This window comes from Peromyscus eremicus, chromosome 2 (genome assembly GCF_949786415.1).
Source record: "Peromyscus eremicus chromosome 2, PerEre_H2_v1, whole genome shotgun sequence".
In the NCBI taxonomy this organism is placed as follows: domain Eukaryota; kingdom Metazoa; phylum Chordata; class Mammalia; order Rodentia; family Cricetidae; genus Peromyscus; species Peromyscus eremicus.
The window spans coordinates 6754513-6774854 of NC_081417.1; the positions used below are offsets into that span (position 1 = coordinate 6754513).

Consider the following 20342-nt stretch of genomic DNA (forward strand, 5'->3'; position numbering starts at 1 on the left):
ATTATGCTGAGAAAACTGGGGCAGAATGCCTGATAGCCTTTGATAGTGTAAGAAAACTATACTTTCCATTAACATGTTTCCCTTGGGAATAAATAATGAGAGCTACCCTATTGAAGAAAAAAAATGAATCCTGCTGTAAGGGAGGCAAATGCCTTCTCAATGGTTTTCTTCTCAAAGAGGTGGATGACACAGTGACATTTCAAAGAGAGTTTTATGAGGAGTAGTCTTCAATGTCAGTGATGAAAGATCCATGCTGTTTAATTTATTTTTAGGTTCAGAAGGACTTCATCCTTGAGAGCAAAGCTTTCTAACTTTTTTCCTTCTTAAATGGCACTCTTTGGTAATTATGCCAAATAAATTTTAGTCATAAGTAAGAGATTCTTGTGAGTCTTCCCTGACATAGTATAAGTATCAGAAAAAAATTGAAGCTTCCATTTCTATGATTGTTCCTGGCCACCACCATCCTCTGGGAAGTATGTTCTTTAACCAACAAGAAATCAAAAATTTAATCTCAGAAAGGAAAATGAGCTCCCCTGCTCCACAAGACCTGAACCTCAGCTTATATTATCAAATGCTTAGGAAACCTAGAGCATCCTGTTTCTCAGTAGAATGGTACCCAGAATGCTCTTCCCCTTTGGATCAACATCAAAAGGACACACTCTGCCAGGAACGCTGTTAGAATCCACAGTTGAATAAACATGAGCACGAACAAAATTTCTAGTGAGAAATGGAAACAAAAATTTGCCTTTGCTTATTAAGGAGCTATATCCATAATATATGTGTTTATATGTATGTACATATGTGTATATGTATGTATATCCATAACATATTGATGCCCAGCAACGTTCCACCATGAGTTTCTTCATTCTAGAAGACTACTTGTCATTTTGGGCCACACATCTGGAAAATAAATGAGGAACAAGTATGAAACAGCCTGTCATCTATCCTTCACAACAATTTTGAGGGAGATATCATCTTTCTTAATTTCATCTATAGAAACTCCAGATCAGAGTCCAAGAGGAAAAAAAACACTTTTCCAGTGGGATCATGCTAATATAGATGTCACAAAAACAAATGTTTTGTTTGTTTGTTTGTTTCAAATGTACAAAGGCTATTTTCTAAAGACTGGCCATCTTTCTCTCCTGCTATAAATTTATAGTTATAATGTAGTCTGAAGCATCTCAATTGACCATATTAATGACTAATGGTGATAATAGTGATTATAGATGACAGATTAAATAAGTAGACAGATGGCAGATAGATAAGTAAATGGTAGGTAGGTAGATATAGATGGATAGGTAGATGATAGATTGCTGTGGGATAATACTCTTGTACACTGTAAAGATTTGTCACTCAAATTAATAAAACACTGATTGGCCAGTAGCCAGGCAGGAAGTATAGGCAGTGCGACCAGACTAGGAGAATCCCGGGAAGACGAAGGGCAGAATCAGGAGTCACTAGCCAGATGCAGAGGAAGTAAGATGAGAATACCACACTGAGAAAAAGTACCAAGCCACGCCATGTGGCTAAACATAGGTAAGAATTATGGGTTCATTTAAGTGTAAGAGCTAGTTATTAATAAGCCTGAGCTACTGGCTAAGCATTTATAAGTAAGTCAATTATTCGGGAAGTGGCTGCTGGATATTTGGGAATGAGAAGTTTCTCTCCCACCTACAATAAATGAATGAATAAATTAGATAGATAGATAGATAGATAGATAGATAGATAGATAGATAGATAGATAAAGATAGATAGATAGATAAAGATAGATGCTTATATATGACACCGAGGAAAAGATAGGAGATCGAGACAGAGCTATGACTGTCTACTGGATTTAGAACACCTGAGATAAGGTAGCCCTCACATATCCTTAAGTCACATGATGACTTGAGTATAACTGAAGATAACTTAAGATAACTAACTACAAAGAAAATCCAAAGTTTAAGGTATCTTTACTATTCTCCAATTAACTCCTGAAACAGACTTATTCTAAATGACATCTGACATTACTTACTGCTCACTAAGTAAATATGCATATAATCTCATCTTATTTTTAAAGATTTAAGTATCTTTTAAAAAATTACACAATGGAAGTGTCAAGCTAAGACAACATAAGTCATTCCCCCAGAGTCCTAGAACTAGTAACACAATCCAAGTCCTATCTAGATATAAAATTCTTCACCTTGACACTTATTTTCTCTAAGCTACAACAACAAAAGCATGTAGATAGAAGATGAGAAAAAAAAGTAATGAATTGTGTCTGTGTCTTATATATGATAAATTCCAGAATTATTAGAGCCAGATGGACATGATAAAAGATTACAGGTCTTGGCCTCAAAATATCAGGGATCTTGGTCTAATCTCCATTTCTCAGTCCTGTAGCCCTGGCAACTGATCCCTAAATCCCTCTAGCTTATTCATTCCATGATTCCAGGCTGTAATGTTGTAATAAAAACACGAAGTAGGGATTGTTATGATTTAGTTACTATGATCCATATAAGAAACCAAATTGAGAATTAGTACTTTAAAAACTCACGTCAGTAGTGAAAATGATCTGTGGGGAAACTGTAGAGTCACAAGTACAAGCATAAATAGACCTATGTAAACAATAAATCTCAGGAGGGCTAGAAAAGTTCCTGCAGATTTAACCAACAGTGGATCCAAAACAGAAGAAAAGACATCTGAGCTGAATGTGTACACACTTTTTCTTGACATTACTTGATGAACTACACAGTATGACTCCTGTTTCTTCATGTTCAATTTATATTAAATGTTATGAGTAATTTGGAGATTATGTCCAGATAGGGGAAGAAGATGTGCATAGATAGACTTTCTCTAAGGGACTTGAGCATCTGAAGATTTGAGTATCTGAAACAAGTCTTGGAACCTTTCCCCAAAGATACAATGTATGAACAGACTATGATTTGATTCATACCCTGTTGAGCACTTGAACTTGAATCTCTTTTGTTCTATGAATAATATCATATTGCATATTTTTGTAACTAATTTTTAGTGAAGTACTTATGCATGTTCTTAACCTGTAGCTATTTTTAAAGATAAAGAGCACAAATGTATCCCTAGCTTGATACTTCACATGACCACCTTATAGTGGAAGACCTTTAGGCCACAATAGATGAGACCTTATTAGGGAATATTTTTTCATTTCATTTTTTGTAGGCTAGACATATCAAGTAGCCTATTGTAAAGATCCATTCATTTAAAAGCTTCCTGTCTAGAATGGAACTTGGCACCCACCACAGTGTAGATATGCCTTAACGATATTATAATAATCAAAATAAACAAATCACTGGACAGATACTGCATAGTCAAACTTAAATAGCTATGAGAAAGATATTCACAGAGACAGAAAGGAGATTGAAAGCCAATGCCAGAGGCTGGGGCAATGGAGGAGGGAGTCAGAGTTAGAAGCTATCTATGAATCAGGACAGGGACTTGGTTTTGTGAGAGGAAAGGACTTCTACGGATGGATGGTCAGCACAAATTCACTGCAATATGAATGCACTAATGCTACTGAGCAGTTCACATAAAATGGTTAAGGTGCTAAACTTGCTGTTATTTATTCTAGTACACTAAAAATAAATCTAGGAAAACTACCCAAAACTTGTAGTAACTTTCCTCACCCTCCTTAGTTTTTAAGTATTTGGATTCTGTGTGTGTGTTATTGGAAGGCTTCATTTTGTGTCTGACTCTAATACACCAAATACTTTTCTTCTCCAGAAGAATCCTGTCAATAGTACTGGGTTTACTGTGAGTTCAAAGTGCTAGGAAGGTAATGTTTTCTTGTGCCAGGAGTCCCAGTCTTAAAAGACCAGAGACCACAGAGCTGTTTGTAGTCTTTAAACTGTGGCAGCAAAATGCCATGAACATGCATGATTTCCTCCCAGTGGGAACCAGAAATAATATAACTCAGGGAGCCCTCTGTGGGAGTTTAAAGATAATTGCAATACAGTTGTGCATTTATCCATTAATTTGGTCCCTCAAAATGCAAAAGCTGTCCATGAAGTCTTTAGGATACAGCCCTGTTCAGATAGCTTTCCAGCCACAGTACCACTGTCATCTTCTCTCAGCTGGGCTCCTCCAATACTTCAAGCCAATGCTTCTGCTTCTTCCTTTACCGATTGCCTTCTATCCCCCAAGCAATGACCAATGGTGATAAAATGCAAGTCAGATTCCTTTCTTTTCTATTCAAAACTCTCCAACAAGTTTACATTTCCTTGGGAAAAAATACAAAGTGATAGACATACCTTGTGTTCAGTATGAACTCACTGAATGAATAAAAGTATATAAATTAACTGAAGGAATAGGAGTACATAAATACTCCCTGGCAGTTAATGTTCTAGAGTACATTATTAACATAGCAGTGAATAAATACAAAAGTATTGTTTTCCTTTGGTCAAAATACAAATAAAAACAGTTGGTATAAACAGTTCTACATGGATGGGAAGAGAAGGCAGGGCAGGGAGGGGGATGATGTTTGAACATTTCAGGGTTAAGAAAGGTGGAAAGGTGTGGTATTGCAGAGGAAGAAAATTGCAGGAACCAAAGTTTACTGGTGTTGATTCGTATCCAAGGAACAGTGATAGCAGAGAAGCAGGGATGTAGGAGGTGCCCTGGGCAGACTCTGGAAGTGAGCACCAATCTGCAGCAAACACTGCACAACTGGAGTGTAGAACTGAAAATAAAAAGACGGGAAAACTAACAAGACACAGGGAAGGGTGGATTCCTGTACCCCTAAGGTCTTTATGATGTCTCTGACTACCTGACTGAAATGAGACCATACTGCCTTCTCTGAGGGACAGCTCAAACAAGTGTATTTAACTCAGCTCATGAGCCATGCTTAATATACCTTTCTGCTTCCTGTCATCACTTTCTGGGATTAAAGGCTCACTTCCTGGGATTAAAGATGTGAGTCACCATGCCTGGCTGTTTCCAGTGTGGCTTTGAACTCACAGAGATCCAGACAGATCTCTGCCTTTGGAATGTTAGGATTAAAGGCGTGTGTGCCACCATTTTCTGGCCTTTATATCTAGTGGCTGTTCTGTTCTCTGACCCCAGATAAGTTTATTAGGGTACACAATATTTTGGGGAACACAATATCACCACACCACAGTATAAAAGAGACTTTAGATGTATATTAAGTAATCATTAATGTAGACCTTGTTTGAGAAACTGTCAAGAATTATGATAACCAGGAAAATAAGCCGACCGAGTATAAACCATTGAAGGGTCTATCATGGTTCATGCACGATAACAGTATTGGTTTTAAAATTGTTTTTAATAAAAATTGTGTTTGGGGGGGTGGACCAATTGGTAAAGTGCCTGCTGTCCAAGCATAAAGACCTAAGTTTGGATCCCCAACACTCATGTAAAAATCAGGACATGGTAGCACACACTGTAATCCCAGTGCAGTAGGGAAGTGGGAGCAGAGAAGGAGGATCCCTGACATTATTCACTGACTAGCTGTCCTTGCTCATGTCCTGGCAAGCTTCAGGTTCAGTGAGAGACCCTGTTTTTTTAAAGTAAAATTGGGAATGGCAGACCCTTTATTGATTTCTGGCCTACATGTTTGCACATACACCTGTGCTGTCACAGGCAACACACACACACATATGCACACACACTACACAAACAGATATAGAGTTGAAAAATACCCACAACATATCGATGAATAGCCAGTCTTTATGACAGGCATAGTAGGTTCATTAACCTAATTTCCTTTTGTTATATATGTTTGGAAATTTTAAATCATGCAAAAGTTTTCCAAAGACACAAGAGAAGTTACATGCACATAACTGTTAGAACCTCAGGCTTGCTCTGTGTGCAAGGAGAAAGCCATCTTGTGTTCACAACTGGGCACATCCAGGATCTGACAAGAAAGGATGGAAGTAAATTTCCAAGAGAAAATCCCTCCCATACTCCATGCCCACGTAATTTCACCTTACATCTTCATATTTCAATTCAGTGGGATATCTGAGAAGGGATTTACAGAGCTGTGATCTCCCAAACTGAGCTTGTGAGACTGTGGATGCTCAAATAGTGACCAAATTCCTTGTTCTGTGAACATGCTTGAATATGGTGGCTTGTACCAAAGGAAAATGACCTAGGAGTTTAAATTTTAAGTTGTTACTCATCTCTATCTTCTCTCTCTGTTTCCTTTCAGATATTTGCACACAATATACTTAGGTATTCGGAGCCGGCAGAGTGGGGAGAGTGGCAGGTGGCGGTTTTACTGGAAGATGGTGTATGAGTATGCGGATGTGAGTATGCTGCACTTGCTAGCCACCTTTCTGGAGAGTGCTCCACAGCTGGTCCTGCAGCTCTGCATCATCGTACAGACTCACAGCTTGCAGGCCCTCCAAGGTATGGGCTCACAGTTTGATTTCTGAAATGGGGGAGAGATTGGCAACTTTTGTCACAATCCAAGGATGTCTGATGTCCTTCGTTGACACAGGCCTCTTGTATGTCTGCTGTTTTGCACATGACTTGTGAATTATGCATGATATTTCCTCCACCCTTGTCTGTCATGGTCATTTTAGCAGGAAAAAATTTGATTTATGATTTTGCACTTGCTCCCTATGGGCATAGAGTCAAAGCCTGGTTTTCATGGTAGAATAATTTGCAAAAAGTTACAAAGACAACAATAACTATTATTCTCTGTCTAATATATATGGATAATACATACCATTGCCTTTGGCATTAAGAAATAGAAAGGGACATATAAAAAAAAGTTACCTTGATGATTATTTTTAAAAATCATATGGAAATCTTATGAATATTTAACAATATATTATTTCTGTATTATAGGCTTTATGGAAGGTTGATAAGTATCTGGTTAATATTTTGTTCTGCCATATGATCAGCAAGACTGTTGCATTTATAAGTGGCTAAGAATTTCCCCTAAGTGCTTGCCTTGAGGAGATTTCTATCAGGGTCCAGAACAGATGCTACAGGCAGCTAAGGATATTAATCTGAGAGATATTCAATGAATCTAAGCACACTGATCTTGTTAGTCCATTCACTTTATTCTTCTAAGTCAATTCCATCTGCACAGTTTCTTTTCTGTTCTCATACTTAGCTCCTCTCAGTCCCTCCTGCTCTCAGTCCCTTCTGCTGTTCTCTCATCTCTATCTAGTTCTTTCCATCTCCGTCCTCATCTTTATTCTTCTCCGTCAATTCTCTGCAGTGTTCTCAGAGAACCAGTATATATACCCATGCAGTAATTCTTTGGCAAAGCAATGCGAGGCTTGAAGTTTTCAGGGTCACAGAGAGAGGTAATAAGGATCCACAATAAAGCAATAAATGTCAGCTTCTAATTACAATCAAAAAGGGGAGTGACTAAAGGGGAGTTCTCTGGTAAGGTCAACTAAAGGCTAAGATCAATTAGGGAATCTAGGAATAGCACCTGGCTGAGGAGGAATTAAAACTTAATTTGCACAAGAAAGAAGCTTGGCACCTATTGCCTGCCTGACCTTGAGGGCAATCTCCTTGGGTCAGTGGGAAGTAACTACCTTAACTCAATAACTAGCAAGTGGCTAAAACATCATTTCTGGAATGTGAGCAGGAAATCTCTTAAGTTAGGGTCTTGTGTAAATAACCCAGGGTGAAGGTAAGGAGTTGAGGATTTAATTGTTAGTGGTTCTTTTCTCTATCTGTGGGTGAGATGAGCTAATGTTTATCTCTCTCTCTGCATTTGTCCTTGGAAAAAGGTATCTTTGCTGAAATACTTTTGTCTGGAGAATGGCCCTGGCCAGACATATGTTAGTGAAAAATAAACACAGCAGGGGACAGTTGTCCAATTACCCCAAATGTATAGGGAAAGTTGTGCCCAAGATAGAGATGCAATCGTAAGATTACACGTACACATAACATGGAAATGCACGGTAAATGGGGAGAATCATAGCTGTTATTGCACAAGAAGTTTACAAGAGACAGCCAGTTCATTCAAAAGGCAGTAATTCCTTAATGCCTTGTGTGACGGTTTCCTCTAACAGAACCCTTAGTTCTGATAGGTTGACCTTCTGAACTCTAGTTGTCACTGCTGTATATTCTCATGGACTTTTGCTACCAGCAGCTCTCAAGAAGTGGCCCTGACATTTCTTTGGGGGCTGATACTCAGAACCATCCTAGAACAAGGCATGGATATAAGATGGTTACTATAGATAGATAGGGATATAAACTGGTATAAGTATGGTGAGTAAGGGACACTTCTAATTAATATGTTTCCTGGTGTGTTTCTCAATCCTGTAAGCAGGCTGATAATGTCTCCTGAATAGCATAGTGCCCTGTGCGTGCTGTTTCCTCCTCAGCAGAACTGTCTGAGTTACACACAGCATTACCATGCTCTGTCATGCTCCATCTAGAGACTTGATCTGAGAGGTGTTTGGATTTTTTAGTGTCTTTGTAGTTGTTAAGGAAAGAGCATGTTAAATTTGTCTGGGTGTTTTCAATTAGAGATAGAGGCCAAGGTGACTATGACAGGAAAAGAAGGTGCTGTGGAGATGAAAATGCCAACTGTGCTTTATCTGTTTATTCTGAGCCAAATATGAGTGATTATGACTTGGAAACAGTCTTGGTTATAAATGGTATGTTACACCATGGGAAAGTTCACTATTTGTTGTTATTTTCTTATGGTTTTTATTGGATTTTTATTATTAATTAAATTTATTTATTTTACATCTTGACCACACTTTCTTCTCCCTCCTCTCCTCTCAGCCACCTCCACCTCCCCTCTGTACCCCCATGCACTCCTTCTCTGTTTCTGTTCAGAAAGGGGCAGGCCTCTCATGGATATCAACAAAACATGGATATCAAGTTGTGGTAGGACCAAGCACCTCCCCTTTTATTAAAGCTGGGCAAGTGTACCCAGCATGAGGGATAAGTTCTCAAAAGTTAGCCGAAGCATTAGCGTCAGCTCCTGCTCCCACTGTTAGGAGTCAAGGCCGGATACGCACATATTTATTATATGGTTGTTTTGGAGCAAATCAGTCATCTTGTCTTTCTTCAAATTGACCGGTCATCAAACAGAGTAACAAGTCTCTCTCTCTCTCTCTCTCTCTCTCTCTCTCTCTCTCTCTCTCTCTCTCTCTCTCTCTCTCTGTCTCCTACCCCCTGCCTCCCTCCCTTCATCCATCATGTGGCACAGGATGTCACATGATGGCTTCAAGAAGTACACTTCCAGAAAAAGTGTTATCAGGAAGAGAATCATTCCTGAATAATAGATGTTCAAGCAAAGGAAGATCAAGCTATACAACTGTCATATATGTAGAGGGCCTTGGTCAGTCCTATGCAGGCTCCCTGATTGTCAGTTGAGACTTTCTGCCGGTTTTTTTTATAATGTCCTTGACCTCTCAGGTTTTTAATGGATTTGTTAAGGGCAGAAATGCACATAGCACAGGCTGCCCTCAAATTTACTGGGTAGCAGAGACTGAACTTGAGTTCTTTATCTTCCTGCCTCTACAGTCCAAGTGTAGAACTACAGATATCTGACATTATGCTCAGTATCACAGGAACTTTTATAAGCACAGAAAAGAAAATACATGAACTAGTGTGTTTATAAAACATATACTAGGGCCACTGGACAGGTGGGCTACAGACAGACAGGCAGGGGATTTGAATTGCGTCCTTGTCATGTTTTCAGCTGCAGGGTTGGTAGAGGATCAGTGTGGCAAGCTTAGGAAACTTCCCAAAAGTTAAGAGGTGGCATGTCGGCTGCAGAAGCAGATAATAAGTTATAAAGGACAGCCCAAGATATTTTTTCCCTTTTCTATAGTCACAATGTTTTGCTCAGTCAAGGTTGAGCTGTTTTTAGATCTTTAAAGAATATGGCTGCTTCAGAGAATTTCATTCAGCTCACAGAGCCCTAGAAGCGAATGGCCCATTACTTCAAAGATTCCTGGCCCAACTCTGATTTTACACTAGAAAGCCTTGTTTTCAAAAACTTAAAACAAAAAAGCACTCCAAAATACTGCAGTTACAAGTGTATACTACCATGCCTGGCCCAGTGCTTAGCCTTATTTATCCTAAACAAAGCAACCAAAGTTTGGGTTTCTTTGAATTGAGTCTCTTCATTGACACAGTTTCTTTTCCCTTTATCTACAAAGCCCTCTACATTTATGCCAGCCATACTTGGGCTTATATACTGGACCTCAGTGTTGGCCAAAGAAAGCTTACTATCAAGTTTCAGAGTGCTGTGGGGAAGCAGACCTGTGTCATTCCCCAGGGGATCAATGCGCACAGTGACAAAACTATCAGTAGAATCAGGCAAGCCATTGAATATAGACGGCAAGTAAGCCCATGAGGTTGATTTTATCATTGCTGATTTTTAACAATGAAGGGGCTACGATGTTGTGAATGAAAACACACAGAGCAAACAAGAGGATCTACTACAAACCCTCCACAGCCGGAGACCAGTTCAGGCTACTCACTGACATCGATTACCAGGAGGCATGTCTGCTCACAGATGATCTCTAACAATGAGCCACCTGATGAATGAAATTGATGTAGGTTATTAGAACAGAGCCCGTTCCCTCTGGAGAACAACAACAAAAAAGGAAATTCAATAAAAGAGCTTAATTTGACATGCATTTCATGCATCTTTAGTGATGAAATTCTTGGGATTTGAATGTAAAAGCACAGTCCTCTAAGCAGATAATCAACAGGCAAGAAACCTGTGAGATATTTCCAAATAGCTGTCAATTAAAATCTCAAATCATTCTTATTTAGCAGGCTGAGAATCATCCTAAATCTGCAAGCCATTTCATGTGACTATGACTAAAACTACTATTATACCATAAAAGGAAAATCACTTTTCTTCCCCAGTTTCAACCATCTCCCCTCTGAAGGACACTATAGGAAACAAAAAGAAAATCAAACAAAAAAATATGACATTTTAAAAACAAAGGTTAAAAATTGAGTTCTCCTTATGAAAGTAGATGATGCCCAAAACTCTGTTAACTGAAAATCCTTTCTCTCTCCTGACTTATTGAGTCACTAAGCCAGTGTGGCCTCATTGTGCTGAAGGCTGACAGGCTTAGGGGAGAGCTGGCAAATATAATCATCCTTCAGTTCCTCCTGGTCCAGGAAGACAGCCTGACTGCTGTTCTGAGACCATGAATCAGGACAGAGCTGCAGCTCAAACCTGAGCAGCCGAAGCTTTTCATCCATGCTGTCAGCCGAGTTCTGTTAACATGAGCTAGTAAGCTGCTGCTCTCGGGAAGTGGAGAAGTCCTGGGGCCAACTCTACTGTGTGTAAGGAGCACTTAAGGAGGTCCAGCTATGAAGGACAAGGTAGTCAATGTGCCCTGTGCTTCTTGGTGCCAGAGTACCCCCATATCAATCTCATATCTCAGGAGGAGAGGGAGATGAAGGCAGATCAGCAGGGAAAGAATGGGGACTGAGAGGCAGAGGTGGACTGTGTGCTGTCCCTTCCCTTGGCAAACAAGCTCCACCCTGACACATGCCCTTATGACCAAGTAGGTCTCCCACATCACATCCACCCTTCTCCTTTTCTTCCATTCTCCTTGTGGTTATCACCAAGATTGCTAGAGCCTGTTGGACCTACAAATATACTCAGCTCTTCTGTTGGCACTGAGTGAAACTTCAATTCCTGAGCAAGTTTTGAAGGTCATTGTGTCACTTGATTTTCTTCAGTAGTCATCACATTCTCTTCCTCCCTGCTTTGAGGATGTCTGAGCTTTCCTCCCTCCTCAGAGCCTCTGCACAGGTGTTAGCCTTGCCTCAGACGTTAACTTCCCTTGTGCCTTAGCCTGGCACATCCATGCCTATGCTCTAAACACAGTACAGCCACCTTCGCTAGGCCTGCTGCCTATTCCAGGTTGTGTGGCCTACTTAGTATTTCCTCATAGTATCCTGAACTTCAGCCAAGATCTGTAGGCAGCTCTCACATCATGGCTAAGCTTCTATTTGCCTGTGTGTACTGGAGGATAAAAGTGGTACCTAATTCACTAGACTGTGGAAATTAAGTGAGATAGTGAATGCAGAGCACTTGGCAAAGACAGTTGGCATATAGCACTTCTTAGACTGTAGTGTGCATATCATCTGTCTACTGGAGGCTTTTGCAAAAATAAAAGTTCTCGGGGAGTGAGTCTTAGGTGGGGGTCTGATGTTTTAAACAACAACAACAACAAAAATAACAGCATGTGAAAGTAGAAAGAACAGTCAAGATTTTAGGTGCAAATTAATGTGTTTCCATTGAAAAGAAAGTCCAAGAAATTTCATTAAGAAAGAATGATCAGACCTTTTGATAGGCATGAACAAGAATAAAGGTCCAGGCAGGAGTGTGCCTAAACCTGATTTAAAAGGAAGCCTAGTGACAATGAAAACAGTAGGTCTTCCAGAACAGCCAGTCTTTAAACATTCATTCTGAGATGTCACAAGACAAGGAATTAGAAAGTCCTAATGATACAAGGGAGATTAGGACTTGGAACAAGTGACCAAGAACTTAGGATTTTTGTTCCACCATAATAGTGAAAGCACAGGTCAAAGGTTAGTGGTCAGACTTATGCCCACATGGCCAATCAAGGAATCAGTAAAATGGTAGGCTGGGTAGAAGGTCTCTGAAGTCATTTTTAGCTTTGTGGTGGTGGTTTTCTGATTGTAGTGAACCCTCACATGCCTGGGTTCACATCTGTAAATTGAATTAGCAAAAATATGCAGGAAAAAAGTCTTGGGACTTAAGTAGATCTGGTCAGAGCTTGTCTAATCTTTTTCTTGTCTTTGTGTTCTAAGCATGATGATTTACAGAGCATCTACATTGTATGAGGGTATCATAAGCAATACAGAGATAATTTGAAGTACATAAAAGGATATGTGCAGGTGTAGCTATAACTCCATTTTATTTTAGATGTAAAACTACAGACTTGACATATGTAGGAAGTCCTGGAGTTTAGTTTGTTTAAAGACATCTCTCAGAACCGACTTATGTCAAACTGTCTACAGACCTTCCTCAGCAGAAAAGCATTGTTCAGTGTCAGAATTCCTCTGTCCAAAGATGTACTCGATACAGCAGCCATAGGACTGCTGTGCAGGCCCACAGTGTACTATGTAACATTTGCAATGACTATTCCTGTGCCACAGTCAAGCACAAATACAGTGCAGTACTAGGCTCTGATATCCAAGTACACATCTGGCTACATACTGAAGCCTCATTCAAAAGCCATGTGCCAGTCTACCAACCCAAATATTCCCATATTTTCCAAATGGTTTTAATTCTTCATTTTTAATTTCCCACTTTGCTTGATATGGTTGGAAAGATGACATTCTATCTTTCAAGTATATTTAGTTGTGGTATTCCAAATGAGTTATTGACTTCTGTGTTTTGAATATAAAATGTCTCCCAAAGGTATACAGTGCTGTTGAAAGATGGCAGAATCTCTGACAGGGGACTTAGCAGAAGAAACTTAGTCATGGAGGATGTGCCTTTGAAAGGGGTATCGAGACTCTGGTCCTTCCTCTCTCTGTTTCCATATGCTGTGACACAAACAGCATCTTCTACCGCATGTTCCCGCCACCAGGAATTTCCTCACCACCTACCCAAACCACCTTGACAAGTCAACCATAGACTAAAACTTCTAAGATTGGAAGCCAAAAGAGACTTTACTCTTTATAACCCTATACTTTGTTAGTGATGAAGCTAACACATGAAGAAATACGGTCTCCAAGCCATGTACTCAGGAAAGCTTTGGTAAGCCAAAGCAAGTCACTTATACTTCTACTCACATCTGCTCATATTTCAGTGTCCTTGTGTGCATTTGAAATCGCCCTCTTTGCCAGCAGTTTTTCCTAGATACTTTGTGAAATTGGAGGGGCTGGAATGTACCTGAGTCAGTAGGGTTCTTGCCTAGCATGTAGAAGCTCTGGATTGCATCCTTGACAGTGAATAAAACCAGGCTTCCTTCCTTGGGAGGTGGAGGCAGGAAAATCAGAAGTTCAAGGTCATCCTTATAATAGCAAAATTGAGGCTAGCCCTGTACCCTGTATCAAAGTGAAGGCCCTAGAGCCTAGGAGTTCTTTTCCTGTCTTGCATCATATGAGTCTATTGGAGAAGTAAGCAATTAAGGGCTTTCCTAAAACATCCAGAAAAATGTGGTCACCTTGTCTGTCATGGCCTAATAATAAGCCTCAGGACCTAAATCTCAGGCTTTTTAATCTAAGACATAGTAAAATGATGCAGACAGAGCCCGCCTCCTTGCTATGGCCTCCTCAGAGAAGAACCTCGGTCCTTCACCATTCCTGTGCCTCCAGCACTTATCACCGAACCTGCCATCTCCACATCTGTATTTCTGCAGAAGATGCAAAGTGCAGAACAGAGTGCAAATCTATCTGCTTTGCAGTTTCTATTTTAGTTAGTTCATTGGCATATTCATTGAATGTCTGTTATGTGTGTAATGGTGTGTGAAACTCTATACAAAATTTGCCCCCAAACTTCATATTGTCCTAAATTTTATAATGTAACACTACAAACTACATAGAAAAACATATGTAGAAATGTACAATATGTTTGTGTATATTCCAGAATGCATGATGATATTTTCTGGATGCAAGCATAGGAGGGGCTCTCAAAGTGTGTGTGTGTGTGTGTGTGTGTGTGTGTGTGTGTGTGTGTGTGAACTTGTTGTTTTATTAGCATGTATTAAGTACACATCGGAACAGATTTTGTAATGACATTTTCATCAATGTACATGATGTGTTTGAATCAGATTATAGTCACCCCATCATCTTCTCTCCCACTCTCACTGATCCTCTTCTTTTTTTAATTAAGAAAAATTTTTCATTCATTTTACACACCAATCAAAGATCCCCCTCTTCCCTCCTTTCCACCCCCACAGTCTCCCCCAACCCAGCCCCCAACTCCCCCACAAGAAGGCAAGGCCTTCCATGGGGAGGCACATCCAGTAGAGGCAAGTCCAAGCCCTTTCCCCTGCCTCAAGGCTGCACGAGGTGTCCCATCATAGGTAGTGGGCTCCTAAGCCTCCTCTTGCACCAGGCATGGTCCCCTTCTTCTTCTCAATGAATCCTCTCTACCAGGACCTCTGGTAAGGGAGACTTACTAATGGCTACACCACTGAAGAAAATGTCTCCCTCCCCATCAACCATTAAGTGCCCACAGTTTGCTTACCTCTTCTTAAACTTCTAACTGAAGTGCCCTTTGTTCATTCCCAAACAATTTAGGCAGATTTCAGACTCGAATTTAAAAGGAACCATCTGATATCCGTGTTTGATCAAATCTTCCTTTACTTACCATATTCAACCACAGGTTCACAATCTGCAAAGAACGGCAGTCAGCATTGTTACTAACACAGTAAGAACTCACAGGGTATTTTCCTCCCTGCAATGTTCTACCTCAAACTCCTAATACTGGAAGTGCCCAACATGTTCCCTCCAGCCTATCACCAGAGTTCATCCTAGGTGGAACTGAACACTCAACAAGAGTTTGGCTCCTTTGACTCCTGGGACTGTTTATTTTAATATTCTTTGTATTTTAAACTTAAGCTCTTGCTGTGTGGTGTGGTTAAAGTAGCTTAATTAATAACATGTAAACTGATAGATGAAAGATGAGTGAGAAGACAGAATTTTGATAGACTTGGGAAGGTTGGGTAGCACCAGGGTAAAATAGGAAATTCCTTATTTTAGACCCTGGGTGGAGGGTTTGTGTTCTCTACTGTGAAGTGGACAGTAAAGGCTGTGCCCTGCCTCTGCCTCCACCCTTCAGCATGCTCTGTACTGCCTGCCTTGCCCTGCACAGCACTTAAGAAGAGTGGTCTGCAGAGCGGCAGTCAGCCCCGGGCCTCTGTAGTTCTCACTATAGTGTCTAAGATGGATTGGTGCTGGGCTTTTCCTTTTGTGATGATGTGATAATTAGAGGACCTTCCCCTCCTGGGAAAGAAGAGCATGTCAGATATTTTAAAATGAAGACATCATATCAGCAATCACATATACCAGTGCCGGAAGGAAGAGAGCATAAGAAGCAGCTGCTCAGGAAACAAGAGATCAGTGCCTAGAGGAAGACACTCCTGATTCAGGGCTGGGGCCAACAAGTTTCTCAGATTAATAAAGAAGGGCACACATAGGCAAATTCTGGATGACCAAGGGGACCAGATCTTAATACCACTGGGACTACCATGAAGCAAGCCAGGCAGAGCAAGAATATGGCATATGTGAAAAGAGAAAAGTACAGAAAATCTGGTTTTGCAGATTACAGTTGGTTTTATTTGTAATCTTTGAATCAGGCAGCATGCTCGGCCCAAAATGCTACAGAGTTCTGTGTGTAATCACAATGTCAACTTATACTCCTAGCCATAGAAAAATGACATAACGAAAACCTAAGAGAGGTAAAGATGGCCCAACTAGTTACATCTTACATCTTAAAAAAAAAAAAAAAAAAAAAAAAAAAAGGAAATGTAAAAGGCCTGTTTTGAGCAGTGGGCTGTTTGTGATGACTTGACATTCAGCTACTTGTCACGAGAGTAGGGTCTGGTGACCTAACACACCTGTTTATATCAAACACAAAGAAACCTTCAGCAGTTTGAACACACAACTGTTATATTCTCACTGCCCACAAGTAAATGCTTTCTCAAGCTATGGAGTAACTGATAGCCAAAGACAAGAGCTGACACCTAGAGGCCAGGGCTTTGGAGCGCTGGATAACAGGTTCCAGCTTGAGCTGGCTGCCAAAATAAAGAACTGCTTGCCACCCAACTTGCACCCTCCCACTAGGGACACTTATTAACAGAACCCAACAGACAGCATGTCAAGAAGCCTGGAAAATGTAGTCCACAGAGCCTCCAGCAGCCTCATTCCATCTGTGTGCCTGCTCCCAGCTTACAGGCTCCATAGCCAAGTCTGTCAATGCAATTTCAGAGGGAAAGCTTCCCTGACAATGACTGCGTGAGGCACCAGGTACAACCTCCCAGTGGCTGAGGGGACACTCAGTATGTCTCTCCTTAAGAGATCTCAAATGACTGCTCAGCATTATACAGCAATCCTACCTTATCTCTCCTTGTAATTCACTTTCGTGTCTCCATGATGACCATTTCCTACTTTCTGTGATCTCACACTTCTAATGGCCAACTTGCATCATTCTAAACAGGCGGATTCTCTCCTTACTCTGGTGACACAGCATAAGTAATAAAATACAAGCTACTTATTTTCCGCCATTATATCTACCTCCCTCTTCTTCTGCTGAGTGTACCAAACATATATGCTGTGACCCTACATCTATGCCTCCTCTTCCTTGTCACTGGATTCCAGCTCCTCTCATCTGTTCATATCTTATCTAATAAGTCTCTCTCTCTTTTTTTCTTCTCCTTCTCTCCCTCCCTCCTTCCTTACTTTTATTACCCATTTAGGAAAAATAGACAGGATCATTTTCATCAACATATAAATATGCAGACTAATAATATCCATCTTTATTAAAGAGAAAATCAGACCCATATCACTTATCATAGTGTTGCTTTCCTGCACTTGGCAGAAAAACTCCTTAAATGTTCTGTCTGAATTCTCTAGCTCCTCTTCCTCACTTCTCATCCTCTTTCTGTATTGCCTAATAATTTTGAGCATTATAACACATAAGCAATATATGCATAATACATATACATGCTCTAGCATAGTATACAGCAGTATATGCAACTGTAAACAACTACTACCAATGTGGAAAGAATGTGAAGAATGCCACAGAATCTCTGCTCTCACCTTGCCTTATATCATGACCCCTTTTGTAAGTAGGACCATTATTCTGAAAAAGTATTTTCAACTTTTTATAAGCATATATTTTATAAGCATATATATATTTGTATGTGTGTGAAGGTATGTATACTTGGATTCCATCATTCAAAAATATTTTCATGAGCTGTAATAGTATGTGATAGTAGTCTACTCATTTTTACTACCCTGTAATGTTTTACTGTACAAATTAGCCTCAACTTATTTATCCATCCAATGGTTGTTGAAGCATTTGTTAACTTCAGAGGTACTGCTTCCTAATGGGTATGATTTTGTGTCTTTATGCATTTGTGAATTTGCTGAGTCATCAGGTTTGCACCAACCATTAGGAGACAAGGCCACAGTATTTTCCACAATGAGGGTGACAATGTATATTCCCAGCAGCAATAGGAGCCCGTGTATGAGATTATTTCAAATCATCAACAAAGTTTGACATTGTGAGCTTTCTTAATGAGCAATGCCTCAATCTGATTTTAATTTACTTTAAAAGAAAAGATCCTTCTTTTTTCTTCACTCACCTCTTAATCTATGCCTTTAGAAAACTGTGTCTGTTCCACATTCAAAACACAGTTTCCTTCACTATCACCATCAATAATATTATAGTCCCAAACACAGCGCAACTGTGCTCTACAGTGGACCAGCTTTGCATTCACTCTCTATGCCACACAGTAGCCCTGGGGATTCATGTCTCTTTACCCCCTTGTTTAAAGTCTTTGATGACTCCTCATTGTAGTACAACCAAGTAGAAATTGGATGAGTGTGTGACAAGATGCTGTGATCTGAACTCTGTGTTGCTCTGTTCTTCCCATAGTCACCCATGTCCAGCAGCACTAGCCATGGACTGTTCCTTAGACAGGCCATGTCTGCTCCCTCAGTGGAGGCTTTGCATTACCTAGTCTTTTCCCTGCTATTCCCCCATATCTTCACATGGCCTTCTTTCTTCATTCAGTACTGAGCTCGACAGTCACTTTGAAAACACACAGTTCATTCTCTCACCAATAGATGCTGCAATAATTTCTCCACAGACATTTGGAACTTTATCCTTATATTTGCATGTTATTAATACTCTTTAATATTCTCACCCACACCTAAGGGCAAGCTCTATGAAATAAGGACTATAGAAAAGAGCCTGAACACCAACGACACTCAAAACGTATTGGCTTGAAAAATCCTGCCATGTGCTTACCATGTTCAGAAGGCTAATTTATTTATTTTTTATTTATTTATTTTTCCTAGAAAGTAGAAAACCATTGCACTTCCATTCAAATAAAGAAAGTGTCAGAGAATGTGGACAGAATGACAGAAATTTTCATGAGAAGAGCAGACTTCCAGCTGCATTACAAATAATACCTAATACATTTTTATGATGAAGTAACAGGAAAGAAATATGCTCTGTAAAGGAAAAATTGGCAGAGTGAAGAAAACTAGAGAGAGAGTACCATGGGTTTGGTACATGCCTGTGTCTTTGGGTGATAATAGCCTCCTCTGAGTAACAGAGACCAACGAAGTTTATTGCACAAAATTGGATTGATTCCTAATACTTGGAGTGTCTGTCTAACAGCAGTGGTTACCCACTAGAAGCTGTTTTCTTGTCCTGTTTGATATTTATTTACATAGTGCTTCTAAAGATCAAACCCAGAGCCTTGCACATGCTAGGCACACCCTGTGTTGATGAGGTACATCCCTAGCCCCATGCATTTTTTGAACCAGTAATTTTTCATTGCCCAATACCTGCAGATATTTTGGAGATACCAGAAAATCAATCAACAAAATAGTAAAAAACTCTGGTCTGCTCAATCAATACATACATGGATTTCAATTTCAAAGACTTACCAGCAATCACTTTGCAAAGAAAGTCTCACAAAGCTCATGTGGTCTGGGGGCCATTTCTTTCTACTCTGCTTAAATGTATTGGCAGAATAAAGGATAGGTAATGATATTATTGATCTCTTTATTACACTCCATAGTGTCTGAGTCATGGTACCACCCCAAGTTATACTTAGCAGAACAGAGAGAGGCTGCATCTGCTTATCACTGATTCAAGTGCTTCAAATCAATTCTGTGTGGTTGGTTTATCAGCCCCCAGCACAGCTGTGAATAGCTTTGAATCTGAATCATTTTCAGCATAAAATGAAATAAGAGGCCTGACTATTTTTAGGTTCTCTTAATTATCTCCAATAATCAAGCACAAATCTTGGTATTTTTCCACTCAATATTCCTCCTTTCTCCTTTCTCTCCTTGCTTCTAATATGTGAATAAATTCATAGGTCCAGGTGCAGGGTGGTAGACCAAGCTGTGGTGAACAGCATGGTTAGGCAATTGTGCTGTGATGATGGAGAAAGATCCTGAGAGAAGTGTCTACTCTGTTGTTTTAACTTTGTTGGGACAAAGAGAAGGCATCCAGAGGCCATGAGCCATAAGTCATATAAACCCTTCTGACCCTGGCTTTCCCAGGGCTGACTTCTTTGGTGAAGGTTAACCTCCCCAAATTGCAATAGTGTTTCAGTAGTTTGCACTCTCAAGGAATCAGAATCCCACTTTTATGTTCCATTTACCCTACCTTTAACCAGTGCTGAAACTTA

At 40.0% G+C, this 20342-nt stretch overlaps 1 protein-coding gene across 1 annotated transcript in view; it reads left to right on the forward strand.

The window, feature by feature from the left end:
- Xkr4 (XK related 4) overlaps positions 1 to 20342 on the forward strand; it is a 414832-nt gene that overhangs the window by 240981 nt on the left and 153509 nt on the right. The window contains exon 2 of the mRNA XM_059253815.1: positions 6182 to 6381. Within this exon, the coding sequence (XP_059109798.1) occupies positions 6182 to 6381 (200 nt within the window). The remainder of the gene's footprint in view (positions 1 to 6181; positions 6382 to 20342) is intronic.